Source organism: Chiroxiphia lanceolata, chromosome 1 (assembly GCF_009829145.1).
Source record: "Chiroxiphia lanceolata isolate bChiLan1 chromosome 1, bChiLan1.pri, whole genome shotgun sequence".
Lineage (NCBI taxonomy): Eukaryota > Metazoa > Chordata > Aves > Passeriformes > Pipridae > Chiroxiphia > Chiroxiphia lanceolata.
In genome coordinates this window covers 140,599,553-140,619,133 of record NC_045637.1, presented here as the reverse complement: position 1 = coordinate 140,619,133, position 19,581 = coordinate 140,599,553, and the positions used below count along the sequence as shown (strand labels likewise).

The 19,581-nt window shown below is 39.6% G+C and overlaps 1 protein-coding gene across 4 annotated transcripts in view; it reads right to left on the bottom strand.

Moving 5' to 3' along the window:
- Window positions 1-18,634, bottom strand: part of SVIL (supervillin) — a 104,565-nt gene extending 85,931 nt beyond the window's left edge. For 2 of the 4 annotated variants that reach the window (XM_032706188.1, XM_032706214.1), the window contains exon 1: window positions 18,568-18,634. In XM_032706188.1, the coding sequence (XP_032562079.1) occupies window positions 18,568-18,631 (64 nt within the window). In that variant the 5' untranslated portion in view covers window positions 18,632-18,634. Of the gene's footprint in view, window positions 1-15,390; window positions 15,985-18,567 lie in introns of those variants that run through there. The other 2 variants (XM_032706172.1, XM_032706179.1) reach the window with 2 other exon arrangements.
- Window positions 18,635-19,581: the final 947 nt, after the last annotated feature.

The window sequence follows — 19,581 nt, the reverse complement described above, 5'->3', positions numbered from 1 at the left end:
CCTTATTTCTTTCTCCAGTATAACAATTATCTTCTCACACTCCCCCCTCCACTGAAGGAATATCATACCAGCAAGCTCCTTTTTGGCAGGTTCAATGCATGTCTGATTAAACAGAGTGTTTTTCATAACTTCTGTTTAACCTGAAATCTGCTGCTTCTATTTCAGACTCGATGAAGTGCTGGTGTGCCTGAAAGCTTGGCTCATTTTTTCCCCCTATACCAGTCTGGTCTAATAAATTACTGCTTCCTAACAACCTCATGTTAGCAATGTCCTTAGATCATACACAGCTAACCATCAATTATGCCACGTAAAACTGGTATTAAAACCCATGATAAAGAGTACTTCTGGCTTAAAAATAATAAAAAAAACAAGTCACGCAAACTACTACCTTGCATTAAAGGTACCATTCACACTCCCCACTCATCACACAGATGAGGGTTTATATGCAAGCAAAGGATCACTTATTAAGTCTTTCAGGAACATGAGCATGTTCTGCTTAAACTGCTCTAAAGGTAAAAGAAATATCAATTGGGACGTTTCATTAAGTCTGAGGGTGACTCAGGCCTGATGGTAGGTTCCTAAACTGTCTGCTAGAGAGTATGAGTGTAAAACAAGCAGTTTGCATGATGTAAATTTTAAAGCAACTTTTTCACTTAATTGAGGAAAGGGAAGGGGGTGGGAAAGGAACAGTTTGTTGCAGATAAATCCCTCTTTTCAATCTATGGGTAAAAGTTCCTTTCTTTAAGGTCTGGCAGTTGGAGGCTTAACTCCCCTTGCAGACATGCCTTTATTTGGAAACAATGAGGGAGGCAGGCAGGGGCAGGGCAGGGCTTTTTCATAAAATGTTGCGTGGCCACCATGCAAACTAACAACAACTTGGCAAAGTGTAGTGGCAGGTCTGCACAATCAATACAGCCATATGCTCCTCGGACCGAAAAAAAAAAAAGAACAAGTGTGGAGTTTACCGTTTGAAAAAGCAAACAAACAAGAAAACCGTTTGTAATTGCTTATTAATCATTAAAGGAAAGAGGAGAAGAAGAGAGATCCATAGAAATCCCGCAAGGCTTGAAGCTCACACAACTACACTCTTTAGGACACTTACTGCCTGTATCACAGTGCTATCTTGAGGACTGCAGCGTATCTGCTCTTGAGAGCAAGGAGAGGCTCCTGATAAGAGGGTATAGTCACATTCAAGGCACAGGCAGCACTGGCTATGAATGGGAGGGGGACAGGGAGCTCACTGAAGTGCTGACAAATGACTCGATATAGAACTTCAGACTGGGCACCATCAATGTACCAAAACACAGGAACAGGAGGCAGCTCACAGGCTGTTCACTGCAATACCTGCAAGATGGCTCCTTGTGATCACATCCCCCTTCTTCCCACAGACAGGGAGAAGAGACTATTTTTACATGACCGCTGACAACTTTGGCAAAAATAAATGGAACTAAAACTTGAGGCCAGTCATCTTCCTGATATTCCTGATATCTCCTGGGAGTCTCAGGAACATCAGCGGCAGAGGAGACCAAGTGAGAAGAGGAGACTTCAAGAATTTGAAGTAATAACCTGACCTGAAGCAAAAGATCAGGATCTACTTGCATTTTCTTTCTACACCCTGCTTTCTCTCATAACAAGAAACGCTCCCAGGTAGAAATGCTGATGTACCTTCAGTAATTTTTCCTTTTTTCTTTTGGAAAAAGAGACTCCATCAAGTTCCATTCAGGTTTTTTTCCCCTATCTTCCTCCTCGCTGGTATTGTTAAGGTCAAATATAGGATCCTTCAAAAAGGCATTAAAGCGAAATAGAAAGAAGAGGTACCTATTTAAAGGTACTTTCATCATCCTCAGAAAAAAAACTTTTTGTTCCACAAGTTAAAGTTCACATTCTACACAGTCTTTAGCTTGCAGTATCCCCTATGCTTCTGGAGCATTGGCTCAGTTCTGTTGAACTGAGGAAAAAAATGTCCACTTCATTGCAGATGCCTAGCACTGGTGCTGGGTGGAACATCACCACTAAGCCAGTCTCTCACTTCCAACCTTTCTAGAACATAGTGTTCACAGAGACACCTGCCTTCAATGACAGAAACCATTTGCATCCATCCTCTGATGGATGGTTGATTTGAGAAAGAAAGGGAAATACCTACTAAAAAAATCAATTTGCTAAGGAAAAGTCTGGGCTTCCAACAAACAAGGTTTTTCTTCGTAGTGGACAGATTTGTGATGAAGGTTTGGCATCTGTTCAGTTCTTCCTCTGTGGCAAGTAACTTTGCTGTCTCCTACACAAATGCAACCAACGCAACTTTGGCTGCCTGCAAGTAACATTCAAAAGCCTCTCATCCAGAACAGTCTTAAACCTTGTTTTCCATCATAAAATATATCTCGCAGATGTATATTTTTATTTTTCCTGCCTGATCTTATGCAGAGAGGCCACACTGTTAAAGCATGGTAAGCAGGAAGAAGGTGGGGAGGAGAGTTTCTGTGGCACACGTCCCTCTTGTAGTAAAAGGGCTCAAGACTGAGCAGTAAGTGTGGAATTCTTACTTGCAAACTGCAGGACTAGGCAAGTGATAAATATGCTTTCCTCTCAGAGGACTTTGAAGGCCTCTGTCAAAGGGGCAGCCTATGTTTTATCCCTAAAAGCAGACACTGCCTCTTTAGTCACCCTACAACAAGGGCTGTTGCAAGCTGAGGTTAATAAGTGATTTTCCTTCTCTCAAAATTGCAGCACATCTCACTTGACCAGTGGTGATTTCCTGTTGCAATCCCTGAACTGATGAGAGCTCTTGGAAGTATTATTTCTGATAAAAAGTATATTTCAAAATTTAAGACTTTGCATTTTCATGGTCACATAGCATCTCTGTTCGACTTCCTGACTGCTGAAGAGTTGCCTCTTAAGAAGAAAGATTTCAATTTCAAGGCAAGTTGGAATGATTTTCTAAATCTTCCCAAACCTTCAGAATCCTATTTAGCATGTTTTGACATTCATGGTTGTTTTCAGGCTTTTTGCTGGGATTCAAGAACTGCTTCATCTATGTTTATAGTATTTGTGTTCCTTGCTCTGGCATAATAAAGGGAGTGAGCAGCTGTTCCTGTTCCATGACCAAAACAAATAACTAGTTTGGTTTAGATTTTAACTTCATATCACATCTAAAAAAAAAGACAAATATTATTTTGTTCCTCTTCCTCCTATGGATTGTGCCATTAAAAGGGTCCTGACATACAGATTTTGATTCAAGAAACACAGTAATGTGTTCTTCCTTTTAACTCTTTGTATTTAAGAAAGGAAATATTATTAGAGGTGGAATAGAAACATTAATTTCACTAAGATCCTATAATTTAGAACTTTAACTACCCTGAGTCCAGGGTAGCTATAATCCTGTTTAGCAGTTTTGCTCATTGCACCACTGCAAGGACATGTATGACAGGTTGGCTTTGGCATTTCTCTCAAGTTTTAATCAATACTGTGGAAAAAATGGAATAGCAGAAATAAGAATATGATGACCATCAACAAAAGTTAGAAATTTTCAATTTGTTTCTTCCAAGTGGGATTAGAACTGTGACCTCAGTAGCTCTCTCCAAACCCTCATTAGTTCTGAAAACATTATAAAATACCACTATCCTACAAAACTGAAATCAGACATTTTTCATAACTCTTTTGAGAGGAAAAGAGACTGTTAAAACAAAGCAACAATCCTTAAAACTGATTGCTACCTTGAGTAAGTAAAGTTACAGAAGTATTAGTATTCCCTGTAACAAGTCTAGTGAACACTACAGATTGCATTTAACAACTGACAATTTTTGAGAGAGCCACCACATGCTTCCCAGCCAAGCAGGGCACTTTACAACAAGTAAGCTAGAAACTGTAACCAATTCAGTGACAAAAATAAGCTCAAAAGAAATGACTGGCAACTCAACTACTAGAAGGTGATTTATTTCCACAGTAGCTGTATGTAAATACTTCCTCTTCAGGGAATATATTAAGAGATTCAGAACCTATATCCAACACTGTGGCTCCCTCTGATTGTTCTGTTGTGTAAAAACTATTGTGAGGTATGTTCAGCCTAGTTAGCCAAGAATTTTACCATCTCTATAATTAACTCTGGAATCTAACATCATCATCCCCTCAAGGTTTCTTAAAAATTTTAATAGCCTGGTTTATGAATATTCATTTGCCAGCATTATACTTCCAGGGATTTATGCAAACTCAATGGCATGTCAGTGCCCAAATAGGTTCCATTATTTCTGCTTCTTCCTTAGCATATTTATTACAACTCAGGAAGTGAACCAAGCCTGCAGTTGATCCAACCATCTAGGTAATTTCATAGGGATTACCCAACACAGCAGACATCTGAGTGCTAAGGATGTCTATTAATCCCTCTGCTGCACGTGATGCTTCTTCACAGGCCTCATTGGTTCTAGGCTACAACACTCGTTTCTCCCTTGTCTCCTCCTGTTTCTCTCCTCCTACATGCCGCTGCAATTACAAGCCAAGCACGCGACAACCAGCCCTTCAAAGACTGCTCCTATGCCAGAGAAGAGGTGCCCAAACCACAAAGTTTATCAGATGAGTACAGACAATTATTCCTCACAGTCAGCTTGCTCCAGCAAGTGCACAAGTCAGACCAAACTGCCACACTGCAACACCTAAATAAAGTTTGTGACATGTTATTCCACTTATTCATTCATGGCTAGGCTTCACGAAGGAAGATTTGGGAAGGCACTATCCACATTTGTTACAGGCACGCTGGTGGCTTATGAGGCCAATACGTGACAGACATATCCGATTGCAGAAAGCACAACAGAAAGACTCCTTAGATGGTGTATTCTACAAGACACGTTCTTTCTGCGTTGCCTTTTCTCCTCAAGGGTGATCCTGCGTGCTTTCTCAAAGGAGACAGCTGCGTTATAGATGGTGTGTCTCCAGACCTCCCAATTGGAGGCCAGAGTAGACCAGTTATGGTGATCAATATGGCCAAGGCTGAGATGTTGTTTCAGGGAGTCCTTGTATCTTTTCTTCGGGGCTCCTCTCATGCGGCAGCCAGTGGCAAGTTCACCATAGAGCAAGATCTTAGGGAGGCGGTGGTCCTTCATCCTGGAGACGTGCCCTGCCCAACGCAGCTGTGTTCTAAGTAACATGGCCTCAATACTTGTGACTGCTGCTTGTTCTAGAACAGATGTATTGGTCACAAAATCTGACCAGTGGATGTTTAGGATTGTACAGAGGCAGAATTGTGCCTCCGTACAATTATTCCATTACCAAGAGGCATAAACAGTTCTTTGGTACCAAAATGTATAATTTCTTCGACAGTTTATTTTTTTCTGAACTGTGACAATGCTGCAGTTTTAGACCACTGGTTTGGACATTACTGTATGTCACAAACACGTGACCCAACCTTTTCCAGATATAAAGCATCTCCAGTTCTCAAAGGAGAGCTCAGTAAAGTCCATAATGCATGTAGATCAAAAGCTCTTACGAACTTGAATTGGGCAACAAATATTAGAGCACGGTTTGTAAGGAATGTTAAATTTAAGGCTACATTAAATGTATTAAGACAGGTGTGTATTATGCCATAAGCTTCCTCCTAATATTCATGCAAAGTGGAAAGCAAAACTAGAAAGTCAAATAGTATGTGTCATTTCTCCTATCTATTCCTTAGCTATGTTTCTTCTTTGTCAGCAGAGAGGCAGCTCAACAAAGCTCAGAAATACTTTTGTCATTTCCTAACAAAATGAATTTAAATAGAACTTTCTGAAGTTATTGTCAAACCTTACCTTAGAATAATTGATGTAATTATGTGATTTTCCCCTCAGCACCACTGCTTCAGAACAAACAAGATAAGAGTTATCTGTCATAAATGAGTATTCCAAGGTTCTGGTTTCTGTTTCTGCTCCAAATATTTACCAAGCAATGAGAAGCCTGATATTTGGAAAAGTAATTACCAACAGTACCACTAGGCACACATAATATTTAAAAAGGTGTCTCCAAAGAGAATCTGTAGACTACTCAGCAGGAATAAAGGAGGGGAGAAATGCAAATAAAGAATAACTTAAGTAATAAAAAGGGTATAATCCTTGCAGGGAAAGGGAAGAGAAATTAGAGACCAGCAACTCAGACAGTGAAGAAGGAAGGTCAGAAGTCCTGAAGGTTGTAATCATGATCCTGTTTTAAAAAAGGAAAGGCTAAAATTGTGACTGATACAATGGCCTATTGGCCAGTCCATCAAGTCTGAAGTACCATAAATAAAATGGCTTTATACAACATCATCACTTGCAATTTTTCACTTGATGCTTCCTCTAGCTCTCAGGTCACAGCTTTGGCCAGAGACTGGTGTTTGGGAAGACTGTTGTAAATATTTACCAAAACCTGGGGAAAAGTCTTGCACTACAGGCAGTCCTGGACACTCACTGGTCAGGGTACAGCAAGAACACATCACTGTGGTGGAATTATACTGTTTCTGCCTTGTTTTTGTGGAGAAACCAGCCTATTTGGCCTTGTTTTTTCCTTTCTCAGCCTTCTTTGAGGAGGAATTATTTATGCTAGGTCTTCAGAACACAAAGATCTATTGTAAAAGTCACAAGATGCCTGTTTGCCCTAACTGGGAGAGATTCTTTGTAGTGGAGGGGGAAGGGGGACCTTTCACTATTACAGGATCTCCTTTAGAGGCTGAATGGTTCTTTTAATTATTATGATTATTTTAAAAAACAACAGGTTAAAATAATTTATTTTAAGAACCCCTGAGCCAAAAGCTTGATTTCTGCTTTGCTAAGTGCTCCAAAAGGAGGTGAAAAAAATCTGAACTAAGTCTGCCCTGCAAAACTCTACTACCACCATCACCCCCCCTTATTTATTTATTTTTAGTGGCTTGTAAGTTAAATCTCTGGCCTGCAACAAAACCAGGTTTGGGTAGCTGTCAACCCTTAAAGCTAAACAGCTACAACACTTGGCAGGTGGTTGAAGGAAGGACTTTTAGCTACAAAGAAAAACATGATAGGCTGGCTAAAGCCGAATGCCCAATTTTTTTTGGCACTTGATACTCTTGTAGGATATACAGCCATGTTTGCCAGCTTCAGGGTCCTGAATTATGTAAATATTTCCAAACATTCTGAGCCTGTCTGCTTTGCTAGACCACCCACAGGGAGTACAGTTTGATGGCCATGGGAACGGTACCACCAACTGCATTGTCTTTTACTGTATTTACTGTACTCTACTGAATACACTTAACCCCCAGTGAACTGACAAAATTACTCCTCTGTATCAGGAAGATTCACACACGTCTGCCCAGCAGGAGCTGCAGTAGAGCATCCCTTTACAGGCAGAAGGGCACATCTCAGCTCCACTGGCTTTCACGGTTAGGTTTCAGCCCACCAGTCTAGGAATATGCAAGGGCCACACTTAAGTTTTGCCCCCCTGCCAACAGTGAAAGTGTTTAACACAAAAATCAGTGTTTGTGGAAGCAACAGACACCAAAAAATTACATGCTAATTCAACTAATTGTTACATGTCACAAGAAAGAAGCAATTCAGAAATGTTAATCAGTCTGAAGCTCATTTCAGCTCAAAGCATTCATTAGACTCTGAAGTTGAGCAGCAGGTTGTGCTTCATAGACAGAGTAAAAAATATAAATAAGGAGTAAAATACCCCAAGGTACCGAATGAGGCATTGTAAGGGTATAGGTCATGTAAGTGAAGTCATGTTGAGAACTAGACATTTACACCTCCTAGGGTGTAATCCCATGATGCAATACTCAGATTAAATCTTAGACTATTATCCCAGCATATCAACCCTGTCTGTTCCCAGCAGAGAGGTGACTGAAGATCCTGTTTAAACTAGCTCATTTATCCAATCAAGACAGTAGAAAAAAAACCATGGGAGAGCTCCTCTTCAAGTGCTTCCCTTTAAAATACCTCTACCTTCTTGTCTCAAAGCTTGGTCCCTAAACTTTGATCTCTCTTAACTCTTGCCTTCTCTCCTCTCTGTCTCTCCAAAGTCTTGCATAAAGAACAAGAGGCCTGCTGTGGAAGGCTACTTGCAATACCAGGAAGAACAAGCCAGGGCAACTAAGCCTAATAGTTCGTGATTTATCTGAAGTGTTTGCTGAGAAGAATGTGTGTGAAGTCAGTTTTTTCCTGACAATTAACTTCTGTGGAGTTGTGCTGTCATGACATTTCATTGTCTGGATTCAGTCTCTCATCATCACAGGCATTGGAAGTCACTCATAAAAGTTTACTCAATTACTAGCCCTAGGTTTAAATCAGAAATATTCAGTGTTTCAGCAGAAACGTGCTACTTTTGTGCTGCCTTCAATCAAGCTGTAAAGTTCCTGTGATATCAAACATAAGTCTTTCATAGCTGTCCATCAAAATTATGCCCTAGTTTTACTTACACCTATTTTTACTGAAGTCCAAACAACCCAGCACAGGCAGTCTATTAGCTTTTGTAATTCAAGACAAACACTTACTTATATTTCAAACGAAAGGTGCAGAACTAACTAATTTCAAGTAGAAGACTGTTCAGATTTAAGTCCCTGTGGCACTCTTTCAGAAGCATGACACAGAGGAAAGTAAATCACTGGGAAATTTTAACCCTGGGTTAGAAGACACAGCAATAGACTTGGTCCAAAAATCAATGTAGTGTCTTAAAATAAAAGAGTAATTCTCTTTTGCATAAGAATATTAGCACAACAGTTGCATAACACATTGTCCTTCCTGCCTTACCATGGTTTGCTTAAGCCTCTAAATCAAGCAAACTGAGGCTATCATGAACACAGTGTGATAGACCTCATGTCACAAACATTTAAATGTTGACATCCCACCTGATGGGGTGAAAGCAAAGCGCTAAGGTACCTCACAGAGCTCACAGGGCTCACAGTTTTTGTCTCTTCTCCTGCCATCTAACCAGAGCCAGCACAGTGTTCCCTACTCACCTGTCCTTCATTCTCACTCCCACACTCCCAGGTCTTTTCAAAACCTGACTCTCCCACCACCACTAAATCAGCACCCACACTGGCATAGCCATGTCAGCAGGTCTGGGAAACCCTCAGGGCTCGAGAGGAAGTGGAAAAAAGTTCCTACAGAGCAGTTCCCTGATTTGTGTGACCATGTAGCCAACTGACACCACTGGAGAGAGTGGTTCTGGAGCAAACTGAGAATGGAGAAGGGAGTGGGAAGGATTCCTAAACTGGTATTTTAAAGCAAGCTTGCAACTTTCACTATTCCTACCTGCCAATCCAAATCATTAGCTGTCTAAAGCAGTCAGAAGAACAAGCTTGGTAGCCCTGGCCTTGATTATTTGCAGGAACATGATCCAGTAGGTGTGCTGCAATGTCTAACATAGGTGGATAGCAACCATCATTCCTGACAATAGTAGGAAAGAATGGGACTGGCCTCACCAAATGGCATCCAATTGCTTACGTATTTCCAAAAGAAATGGGGAGACCTCATTTTGAAACTTACCCACTCCAAGACAACCCTAAGCACCAGTCTACAAGCAAGTGAATAGCAAGGCTGCTCTTGACCTCCCTTGCTTAAAGTAGGGCAGCTATGAAGAACGCAAAGTCTTATTAATGATTTCATGGTTTTTTCTGCAATTAGTACTTGCTATAAATCCTACTTAATATGTCTGGAACACATTACTTGCTCGGAGAATAAAATGTTGGACAGAAGTGTGTTGATACTATGTTTTCTCCTTTGACTTAACCCTTATGAATCCTTGTAATCTGAAAACATATATAGTCCAAATAGCCAGAAACACAATTAATACCAGAAAATCTAAGCCTCTATGGCTCACTCTGAGTAAGTGCCAGGATGGGTAACTTTTCCTGTGCCCACCTAAACATAGCTCTTATACATAAAGGGTTGTGACTTCACCTAATGACTGATCAGCAAAGGCTTCCAGCCTCTAATCAGAAGAGAAATGCCAACCATTTGCATACACAGGAGCTTTTTTAACTTCAAAACTCTTTCAGTTACCAGAGTTCCTCTGATCTCAACACTTATCTCTTATCTGTCATACTGTGCTATAAGTGAGCACAAGATCATCAAATCTGTCCTTTTGAGCTCTGATGTACTTCAAAACAAACAAGTCTTTGCTACTTTTTCAAAGCACTTAACCCAGCCAGGTTTTCTACAACTTAAACATGACATTCCCACCTCTGCAAGATTTCCATCTGGACAGGTCACTCTTCAAATACACATGGCAATCAGGAGCCTGATGAAGACTTGGCACAGATTCCTACATGCCAATCCTCCTGGCACCAGCACTGTTGGCCTGCCTGGCTCTTCACTGCATGACTCACAGCTGCTGAAAGTGGCAATATGTTTGTGTAAGTCTATTTGGCCTTTACAGACACATGTACACATACAAATCTACCTGCCTGATCCATACTCCTCCGAAATCCTCGGGAGATATCCTTGAAGCAAGGAAACTTTTCTTCCCATCCCCCTGTCCCTTATGCTCCCCCCCTTTAATGCATATCATTTCATAAAATTAATGACCTTACCTTTGTCAGCATAAGTGGTTAGTTCTGTTAGTCTTTCTCGCTCTGAATAAGCCAAAAGACCCTTATCCTTTCTAGAAATTTCAACAAGGAAACAAAAATCAAAGTTATCCACACACCAAATACAATTTTTGCAAACAGAAGATATTTCTTCCAGAGGTGTTCTAATTCACTATGTTTCTAATTCACTATAGCACAAAACAACTGTAGTCACTTGAAACACAATTCTAGAGGATTCTGATAAGCAAAACTGACCACAAAAACCTTCTAATGGTTTTGTTCATTCTCAGGACAGTTGGTTGACTGAGGGTGCAATGTTTTTTATTTTTTGCAGAGCTACAGTAATAATTTCCAACAATTCCACATATAAACTGATACTGCATTCTGACAATATCGAAACTGCATCTGCCACAGTTACATTTGTAACACACTTTTACATATCTGTGTGCTGATAAAGAGAATATTTTAGTATGTAGAGCTCTATAATCAAAACATATTCTGTGCTAACTTAAGTATAACTTAAGGAATGGAAGTAGGAAAGATGGGAAACTTCAACCCAAGAATTTAGTATTGCATCTGTAATGCAGCCTTTAAAGACCAGAGTTAATCTTACCGCTATAAAATGAAGTTTCTTATTCTGAACCACAACCTCTAAATGCAAAGTTTCCTTACTTGCAAAGCCACATCCTACTATCTGATCAGAATGAAGAGGCAGGGGTTGAGCTATGTTTTCAAAGTCAACTTGTACAATTCACACAGGTTTTGTTGAGTTCAACTCAGGGAGTTAAGATATGTTTTTTTGTTTGAAATAGGTTAGTAAAAACTAACTCTAGAGTTTTTAAGGCATGCCATAAGCTTTATTTGCCTCAGCTTCAAGTTGCTTAGAGTTACCAACACTGAAGCCTTAAGTCTGTTTTTCAAACGAGTTATATGCTCTGGATGTTTGACTACAGTAAGAAATATGTAATTCAAGGTTAGCTTTACTCACTGCAAAAATCAGCTACTTGTCTTCACAATGAAAGGGAATAAAAAGTGAAATCTAGTGCTGCTGCAGCAACAACTGTGTCAGTTGTTCAGCTCCAGTTGCCTGTGTTAAAAAATCTGGCAAGTTTTTTTTATTGTAACTGAAGACAGGTAGGTGTTATGATGACTGACACAGAAGCCAAGTGAACCCAGGTCTTAACTCCCAGACCTAACTTGTGGCTACATGATTAGCCTGACCAACCCTAGTCACCGCTGGGATGCCAACAGCTGCCTGAAATGCTGCTTTCAGTAGGATCTCACCTTGCTTTCAGGGCCAGTTGGCTCTTAATGGAAAATACATTGAAATACTCTCCGTTTTTCATATGAATATAAACAGTTGGGGCAATTATTTTCTAAGAGTTAAAGAGTTATTGTAGCTGTCTCTGAGCCTTAACTGGGCTTCTTGTCAGAAAGGGCAAGATTGAAAAAGTCACATGTAAAGCACATATGACTTGCATATTCTCTAGAACACTTGGTGCAACTGTTCTGAAACATTAATCCACACTCCTTCATCCTTCCGCAGCGAGCTAATAGGAGACAGTGCTACCTTTGTTTTATTTTGGGGAATAGACAGTATTTTTGTCTAAATCTGAGGCTGATATAACAAAGCAAGAATGAAATCCTGTGGGTCTTTGCTGACTGCCAAGAGTCTTACAGGTATAAGCCACGAGGAGCACATTTGGCAGTCATTAACTCCACAGAAGTATTATTAACTTCTTACAGTACTTTGGCAGTAACACCTAAATGCAGTTCCTTTGTAACAGACCACTAGTAACAGCATGGCATCTTTTAGTGTCAGATGGCTGAGTTCTGTTGGGAAATTGCACACTTCCTCTGTAATGGTGTGATGGAGCCTCAAGTTGCTTTAGAAATGTGGCTAGCCTTAGTTATTACAACACATGATAGTTGATGTCTGAGTTTCTCATGATGCTTTTTTGTATACCTGAAGAGAGATGTGTTTGGTGGAAATTCAAACTATTTTAATCTGGGTCTTTGAAAGATTTATTTTTTTTTTTAAACTCTGAAAACTGGCATCATTAGAGCAGAGACCATTCCATCAACTGAATCCAAATAAATCAGCAAAGATTTATTGTGCATAGTTGTTGTACCCTCTCTAATGAAAGACTCCCTTCAACACACCACCACGTGAATAAGTGACATCAGAAGCATTTTTATCACCAGTTACCCAATGCATTCTTATCTGCTTAAGGCAGACTCCAAGTAGGACATGTTTTGCTTATTAAAAATCACAACCTTCCAGTGTGTCTGTTAACCCTAAAGTGTCTAATTGGGAAAGCAGCAAAACAGGGAACTAATAAGGTGAGACCATTGTGCACACTAATTCCTTTGCAAGATCACTATTCTCCTCCATTATGCCAAATGGAGGCTTTTCCGTGGAGAAACAGAAGCCTTTGCATCCAGCAAGAAAACACACTGTGAATCACAAGGCCTCTGCTAAGGGAATAATCTCAGCCACCCTGTTACTGCAAACTGTTCAGCAGCTTTTGCCTCCAGAAAACTGCAGTGAAATTGCCATGCACAACAGCCAACACACTGGGGAACAAACATGAACTCAAACAATGACAATTTAAACTGAATAAACTTGTGCAATTTCTCCCCTGTTCATCATATTAAAGGTTTCATAGACAAGAGCTGATCTTCTGAACATGTTCTAAGCAAGTAAAATGAAAATGTTGCATTTAAAAAAACCCCAAAACCACAAACCACAAATTCTATACACTCTCAATATCCTTTCACATAAACAAACGTAGTAAGACTATATAAAGCTTTCAAACCACTTCATCAACATAAACCTACACAAAAGAGAAACCTCAGCTCATAATGTGTTAGGATGTATAAGACACATATACTTTCCACACAGAAAACTGGCAAAAGACTCCTCTGACCTGTCTGGAAATGTCTTGGCCAGAAATGGCTCAACTCTACCCTCTTCGAGTCTACCTTGACTCACTGTGAAGAAGAAATCTGCACTATCATTTTACTGTTCCTCAACTAGATGGTTTTGGGGAGCTCTGTGTACAGTTATAATGTCTCTTCTCTGTATAAAAATGGCATAGTTCAAAGACAGATTAATACTGCTTGCATATCCCCACTACCTTTATCCCATATAAACTATCAAAGAATTTAGCAAAGAAATGTCAACTACCAAACTAAAGGCCTGCAGAATAATGCCCAGAAAAATCTGAAATTCTCCTTCCTACTGGAAATTTTTGCCAAAAATGTAATTCAGCAATTCAATCAAGACAAAACAGTACAGGATGAGGTAGAATTAACATTTAAATTGAGCTGGGGAAGAAAATTTACCTATTCCATTACATTTAAGCCTTTGCTGCATGAAGAGGAGCAGATATTGTTACTTTTCATCAATCAAAATATTTCCTGCATTATACTGTTAGTGCACTTGAGTCTGAAACTCAAGTTAAGAGCTCTACCAGTGTATTCCTGCTCTTCTGCACACTCTGGGATATCTAACTTCTGTATCTGATGGCTCTGTGGTTTTAAGGCTTTTAAGGCATTGACACCTTCTAACAGGTTAACAGGTACAAAACAGGCGTGTTAAAATGGTGGAGCAATTTATAGCAACATGCTTTTAAAAATGTAATTAGCAAAGGAAAACAAAATCAGATCACATAAAAAAGGATGCTTCTTAAAAATACTAATTTTACTGGAAATGATGTAAAAACATTTTAAAGTCAGGTATCGAACTGAAGCACACATCTGTTAATCCAACACAAAAACTAAGAAGCTGTCTGAAGGAGTATATTGATCAGGCAGTTTCTTCCATATCCTCACTGCTTATGCAGGTAGACTGATTCTATCTCCTATAAAATACACAGATAGAGGTGAGTATTTAAATGTATATCTAATAAAGTCTGTGTGAGAAAAATTTAATATATATATTTTATTGGTTATTCCAATAAAATATTCCCATCCCTAAACAGATACAGTTGTTTTTAAACAGTAACGCTCCAGATATGTTCTGTCTTCTGGTATTCCCTGGGCTAAAACAAAGGCTTATAGAATTCAGAATAAAAATTCTGGATACATTTGATGGAGAAATACAGATTTGTAATCCAAAGAAAATGGAAGATGGCCTTAAATTGCTAGTTCTTGACAGGGAAATTGAGTTTTTTTTGGCAAGGACACCGTTCTTGTTTCTGGAGATTAAAATATAGCACCTGGGATATCCTTGAAGCAAGGAAACTTTTCTTCCCATCCCCCTGTCCCTTATGCTCCCCCCCTTTAACAGGCTGGAATAAACCCACTTGCATTTCAACCTGACAACGCTGTGAATATTCTCAAACAACTGGCTCGAGTAACTGCCTGCAAGGATACTGCTGCAGGAGAGGAAGGTAAAATAGTGCCAGTAACTTCCACCTGTGGTGTTCTGATAATGTTTAAAAATAAGAGAATGGAAAGTTGGAGGAAGCTTTCTTCGGAACACTCCAAGTCTCAAAATACAAGAGTTATCCAATGCAACAGTATTCACAGGTGTATACAGAACTTCTTAAACACAAGAGAAAATTACTACTGAAAACTTTTGTTGCTATATAAGTGTTCTTATAGCCGTTTGTAGTACTGTGGCTAAGGTTCACATATTAAAACTGAAAAAGAATAGACACATCACACAAACCAACCAGTGACAGGACTTTCCATTCATAGCAGAATGAACTCATCGTCTAAGCAAAACTCGAAAATAAAAACACAAAATGCCTTACAGAAGGCTGAAGGACTGGCATGCACAGGCTGGAATAAACCCACTTGCATTTCAACCTGACAATGCTGTGAATATTCTCAAACAAGTGACTCGAGCGACTGCGTGCAAGCTCTCCAGACAAGGTGCTACTTACTTCAGAGTCCTGTAAAAAATCCACTTGTCTGCCTTTACACAGAGGACAGAAGGATGTAGCAAAAGGAATCAAAGTCTTCTCAAAGTAGTTACAGGTATCGCCTGAAGCTCTCTTTAGCCAAGTATTTAATAATTCTTGTTTTAAAGAAGTTACTCACTTTAGCTAAGATTTCTTTCCAAAGGACCTAACACTCACCCGCTCAGAAAACAGAAAAGTGACTTCACAAAAGTTACCAAATATCAACATGCATGGCTGGCAAGTACATGTGCAGTCAAGATGATTCAGATAAGTCAGATAAATTTAGAACAGCGCTTTCCTAAAAGCATGCGTTCACCAAATGCAGTAAATATGCAGGAGCTATATCCAAGTGCTGATTCCAAACATCAGAGCAAAAAATTTATTAGTGAAAATCTCCTTTTAAGAGTTCGCTGCCATCTGAAGTCCTCAACAGTGTTATTCCTTGATCTGCCTTTAGTATTTCCATCCATCACTGGATTTATCCACATAAAAAGCTATAGGCTCTCCAACCTCAGAGGACTAAGCCAAATGCAGTGTGGCAACTTCACAGAGGACCAGCCTTTTATGGTTGGAACAGTAGAGCTTTGATACAGCTAATCTACCATAAATAGCTCTTGAAACTCAGAAGGATCAAATCAGCTGTTGCAACAGTCCCAGCCTGTAGCTGCTTCAAATCCAATTATACTGTCAACTCTGTCTTGCAGCCCTCCTTTTTACTCCCCCCATCCAAAACATTTTTAGTTCTCCTCCTGACAGAAATTAGAAGGTGCTAAGACAAATGCAGCAGCATTAAATGCATTAAATACAAATTTAAAACAAATGCACAACTATTCTTACAATTATCTTAAGGAAGAGAAGTTTTATTCTGTTAAAAACTAGCTTAAGTATTTTATGCCCATATAAAAGAAGTTATCAGCCCTGACTTGTAATGCAAACATGCAATTTGAAATAAGCAAACAGTTCCAAGAACAGCAAGGACAGCTTTAAAAGGTGGGTGAAACTAAGCAGATAAACTTCATGGGGCACCATCCATGTCCCAGATTGAGGCATAAGGCATTGCTCGCATATTTTTTTCTGTAACCTAAATACACTTGTGAAGTACTAGAATTCCCTGTTATAAATTCTTGAATTACAATGTTTCCTTTCAGGTAGTTTTCCCACAAAGAAGCTAAGAACTATAATTTAAGAATTCTTACAGAATTAAGATCTTCCAAAATATATGTTTACTAACCATACAAGTTGTTATAACTGAAAATTACCACTAGGACTACAAGAGCACAGTAGTTCTGGAGAAACCAGTGCAGTGACATGGTTCTGGGAAAAAAAATCAGGCTTGGATCCAATGAAACACAGGTGAGCAGCATTATATTTATGGTTCACCTCACAGTGCAAAGAAACAGCACACAATGCAAGTATGTAATTATAGGCAAATAAAAGGTATTTTTCCAACCAGATATTATTAACATCCTCCCAGTCTCTCCAAAACAAAGAGTTCAATTACTCCAGGGCAGTACAGGAACTCTGGTACTTCAAAGGGGAAGAAATGTCTTGTGGGCAAAACCTGTTATCTCTATCTCCCACAAGCATGTAAATTCTGAACAGTGCCAGGGCATCCTCCTAAAATATATGGCATGACATCTACAATCTAGGCATCAATCCTTATTCAAGCAAGGGTAGAAGAGGATCACCAATTCCTGGTATTCAAACTGCTTTAAGGGCCTGAAATTTGGCTCCTCTAGAAGCTACTCTAATGGAAGGGCCAAAAAATCACTTAATAAAAAAATCATCTTCCACTTAATGGAAAAATTGTCAGCCATGCACCATCTTACTCCTCTTAGAGCTTGTGTTAAATTTCATCATCTCAGTTTTAAGTTATGTTACAAGCTTTGCAAAGCTTGTAACATACCTTGAACACAAAAAGAGTCACTGGCTACACAGACGACAACAAAACAACTTTAATTAGGTGTGGGTGGGTTAAATGAAGTGGTTTGCTATCTCCTCTAAATTGTGCATGAAGAACCCAGCTGGGTCACCTTCTGGAAGTCTCGGTAAAGTTAAAGAGCCATAAGAAGGCACAGAGAGTTTTTCCCTTTAGGGCCCAGCATATGCCCAACTGAATCAATTCACATACACAGGGGACAGTGAGCTTTTCATTAGCATGGAGTAAACCCAGCATGTGACAAGTAGATAAAACAGACTGGCAAGATCTACCCGACTAAGTTTATCACTTTGAACAGAGCTTGCAGAACATGTCACATTATGCTTCTGCACTGTGGTGAAAAAAAAGTAGCCGAACCAACTGCTGACAAAAGTTCAACAGACCTCTTAAAAATGCAGCAGGCATGCTTGCAGCTGGTAAAGGGAAGGAGCAGCCGAGAGCATGCTGCCAGAGCACAACCACTGGTGCTTTATGTCCTATCCATAACCATTTAAAATCCAAGGTCTTTTATTACTGTGGAATTTGAAGGATGCAAGTTATGACATGGAAACACACCCCCTCTCAAGAAGCAGGACTGGGATTGCTTGTTTCTTTTATAGAAACCACTCTACATTCATTCTCCCTATCACACAGGGAACTATGTTAAAGATTTCACTTTCATATCTAATTTAAAAAACCCCAAATTCTGTGTGTGCTTTTTCACGTACACTTTCTTGGCTATAAGCACATAAAGCAGAGCTGCCTACCACAGAAATGAAGTAGTTTTTCCCTCTTCCTCCCCAATAAAAAATTTCTGTAAACACAGAGTAGAGGAAGCCACAGCCAGTACATTAGTTCACCAATAACTCTTTTCAACAAGCCTAAGATCTAGCATGCATCTTCCAGACACTATCACATCTATTATCAGAGTGAGACATCATGTACTTCTCAAGCCCCAGGTTCTGTCCCAATGAAGACAGAAGTACAAATTAACAGGCACACTTTTGATACCAAGGTCTTGCTTTGCAAGAGAGGATATATGCTTCGATGAGTAACAGTCAAGAAATAACACCAGTGTAACACACAGTGAAGTGCACACAGCATGCAAAGTCTGGATTAAGCATTCTTTTATTTAACAATTCAGCCTCCCAGTTTACAGATATCTTCTTTTCAGCTAGGAGGAAGGAAGGAGAGACTTCCCAGAAAAAACCCACAGACAAATTTAATAAAAGGCGACTTACCAACGTCCATTGTTAGAATCATGACCCCACTTCTGTGTCCCAGGAAGCAGGAAGCCTTACCCATCCAGTGTATGCGAATGACTCAGAAGGACAGCATGGCTTTGTTTCAGCTTATATCTTCTGGCTCATTCACCCCTCCTCCCTTTCGTGGGATAAAAGTGTTGCCTGTGCCTGGCTATCCCTATTGGCTCAGCTAGGGAAACATACTCATTTAGCACATTCAAGTTTCTGAGAGCCTAAAATGACCCACAGAAGATTTTTTATTTATCTTAAAAAAAACCCAACACCAAAACCAACAACACTTTAAAAGAAAACCCCAAACCAACACAAACACTTTCTGTCTTTCTGGGAGAAGATATCATTCATTCTTTCACTACCAGACAAATATTAAAATGATGTTATTGCCACAGGGGCAAACAATTCCCTGCACTCGCAATCAATGAGAAGGTGGCAAATCAGGGAGGACTCCACAGTATTCAGTAATCCCCAGTTCAGCTGCATTGTCTGTCCATGGGAATAAAGCCACATGTTCTATGTCAAAGCCTATGCCCCCCAAACCAGCTTATCTTCAATGCAAACTGTATATAACCCAAAACCTGAGGAACTCCCAGTTTGCCAGAGAGGATTTGCTCTTCCATTTTATTTTTAAATAGGCAGAACAGTAGAAGATTCCTGCCTTACTGAAGATGCACACACAGACTCTACAAGGTTTAACTTGCAGTGAGGAAAAAAAAGTAATTTTTTTCTTAACCTGTAGGATTCTCTAAATGTAACAACTGGTATAATCCAGGCTTTGGCTGAAGAATTTAGAAAGCTGTTACAGTCTATTTGTGAACCATCTCTCTAATGAGATAATAGTGTTTAAAAAAATCACCACAAGGTAAGAGAAAAATCTACCGGATCCAGAGATATCACAACCCTTTGTTAACTTTGATCAAACCATAGAATAACCTAAAAAGTGCATTTGGAAGGAGAGAAGCTGGAGGGGGAGAGGAATTTCTTTCTTTCTGTACT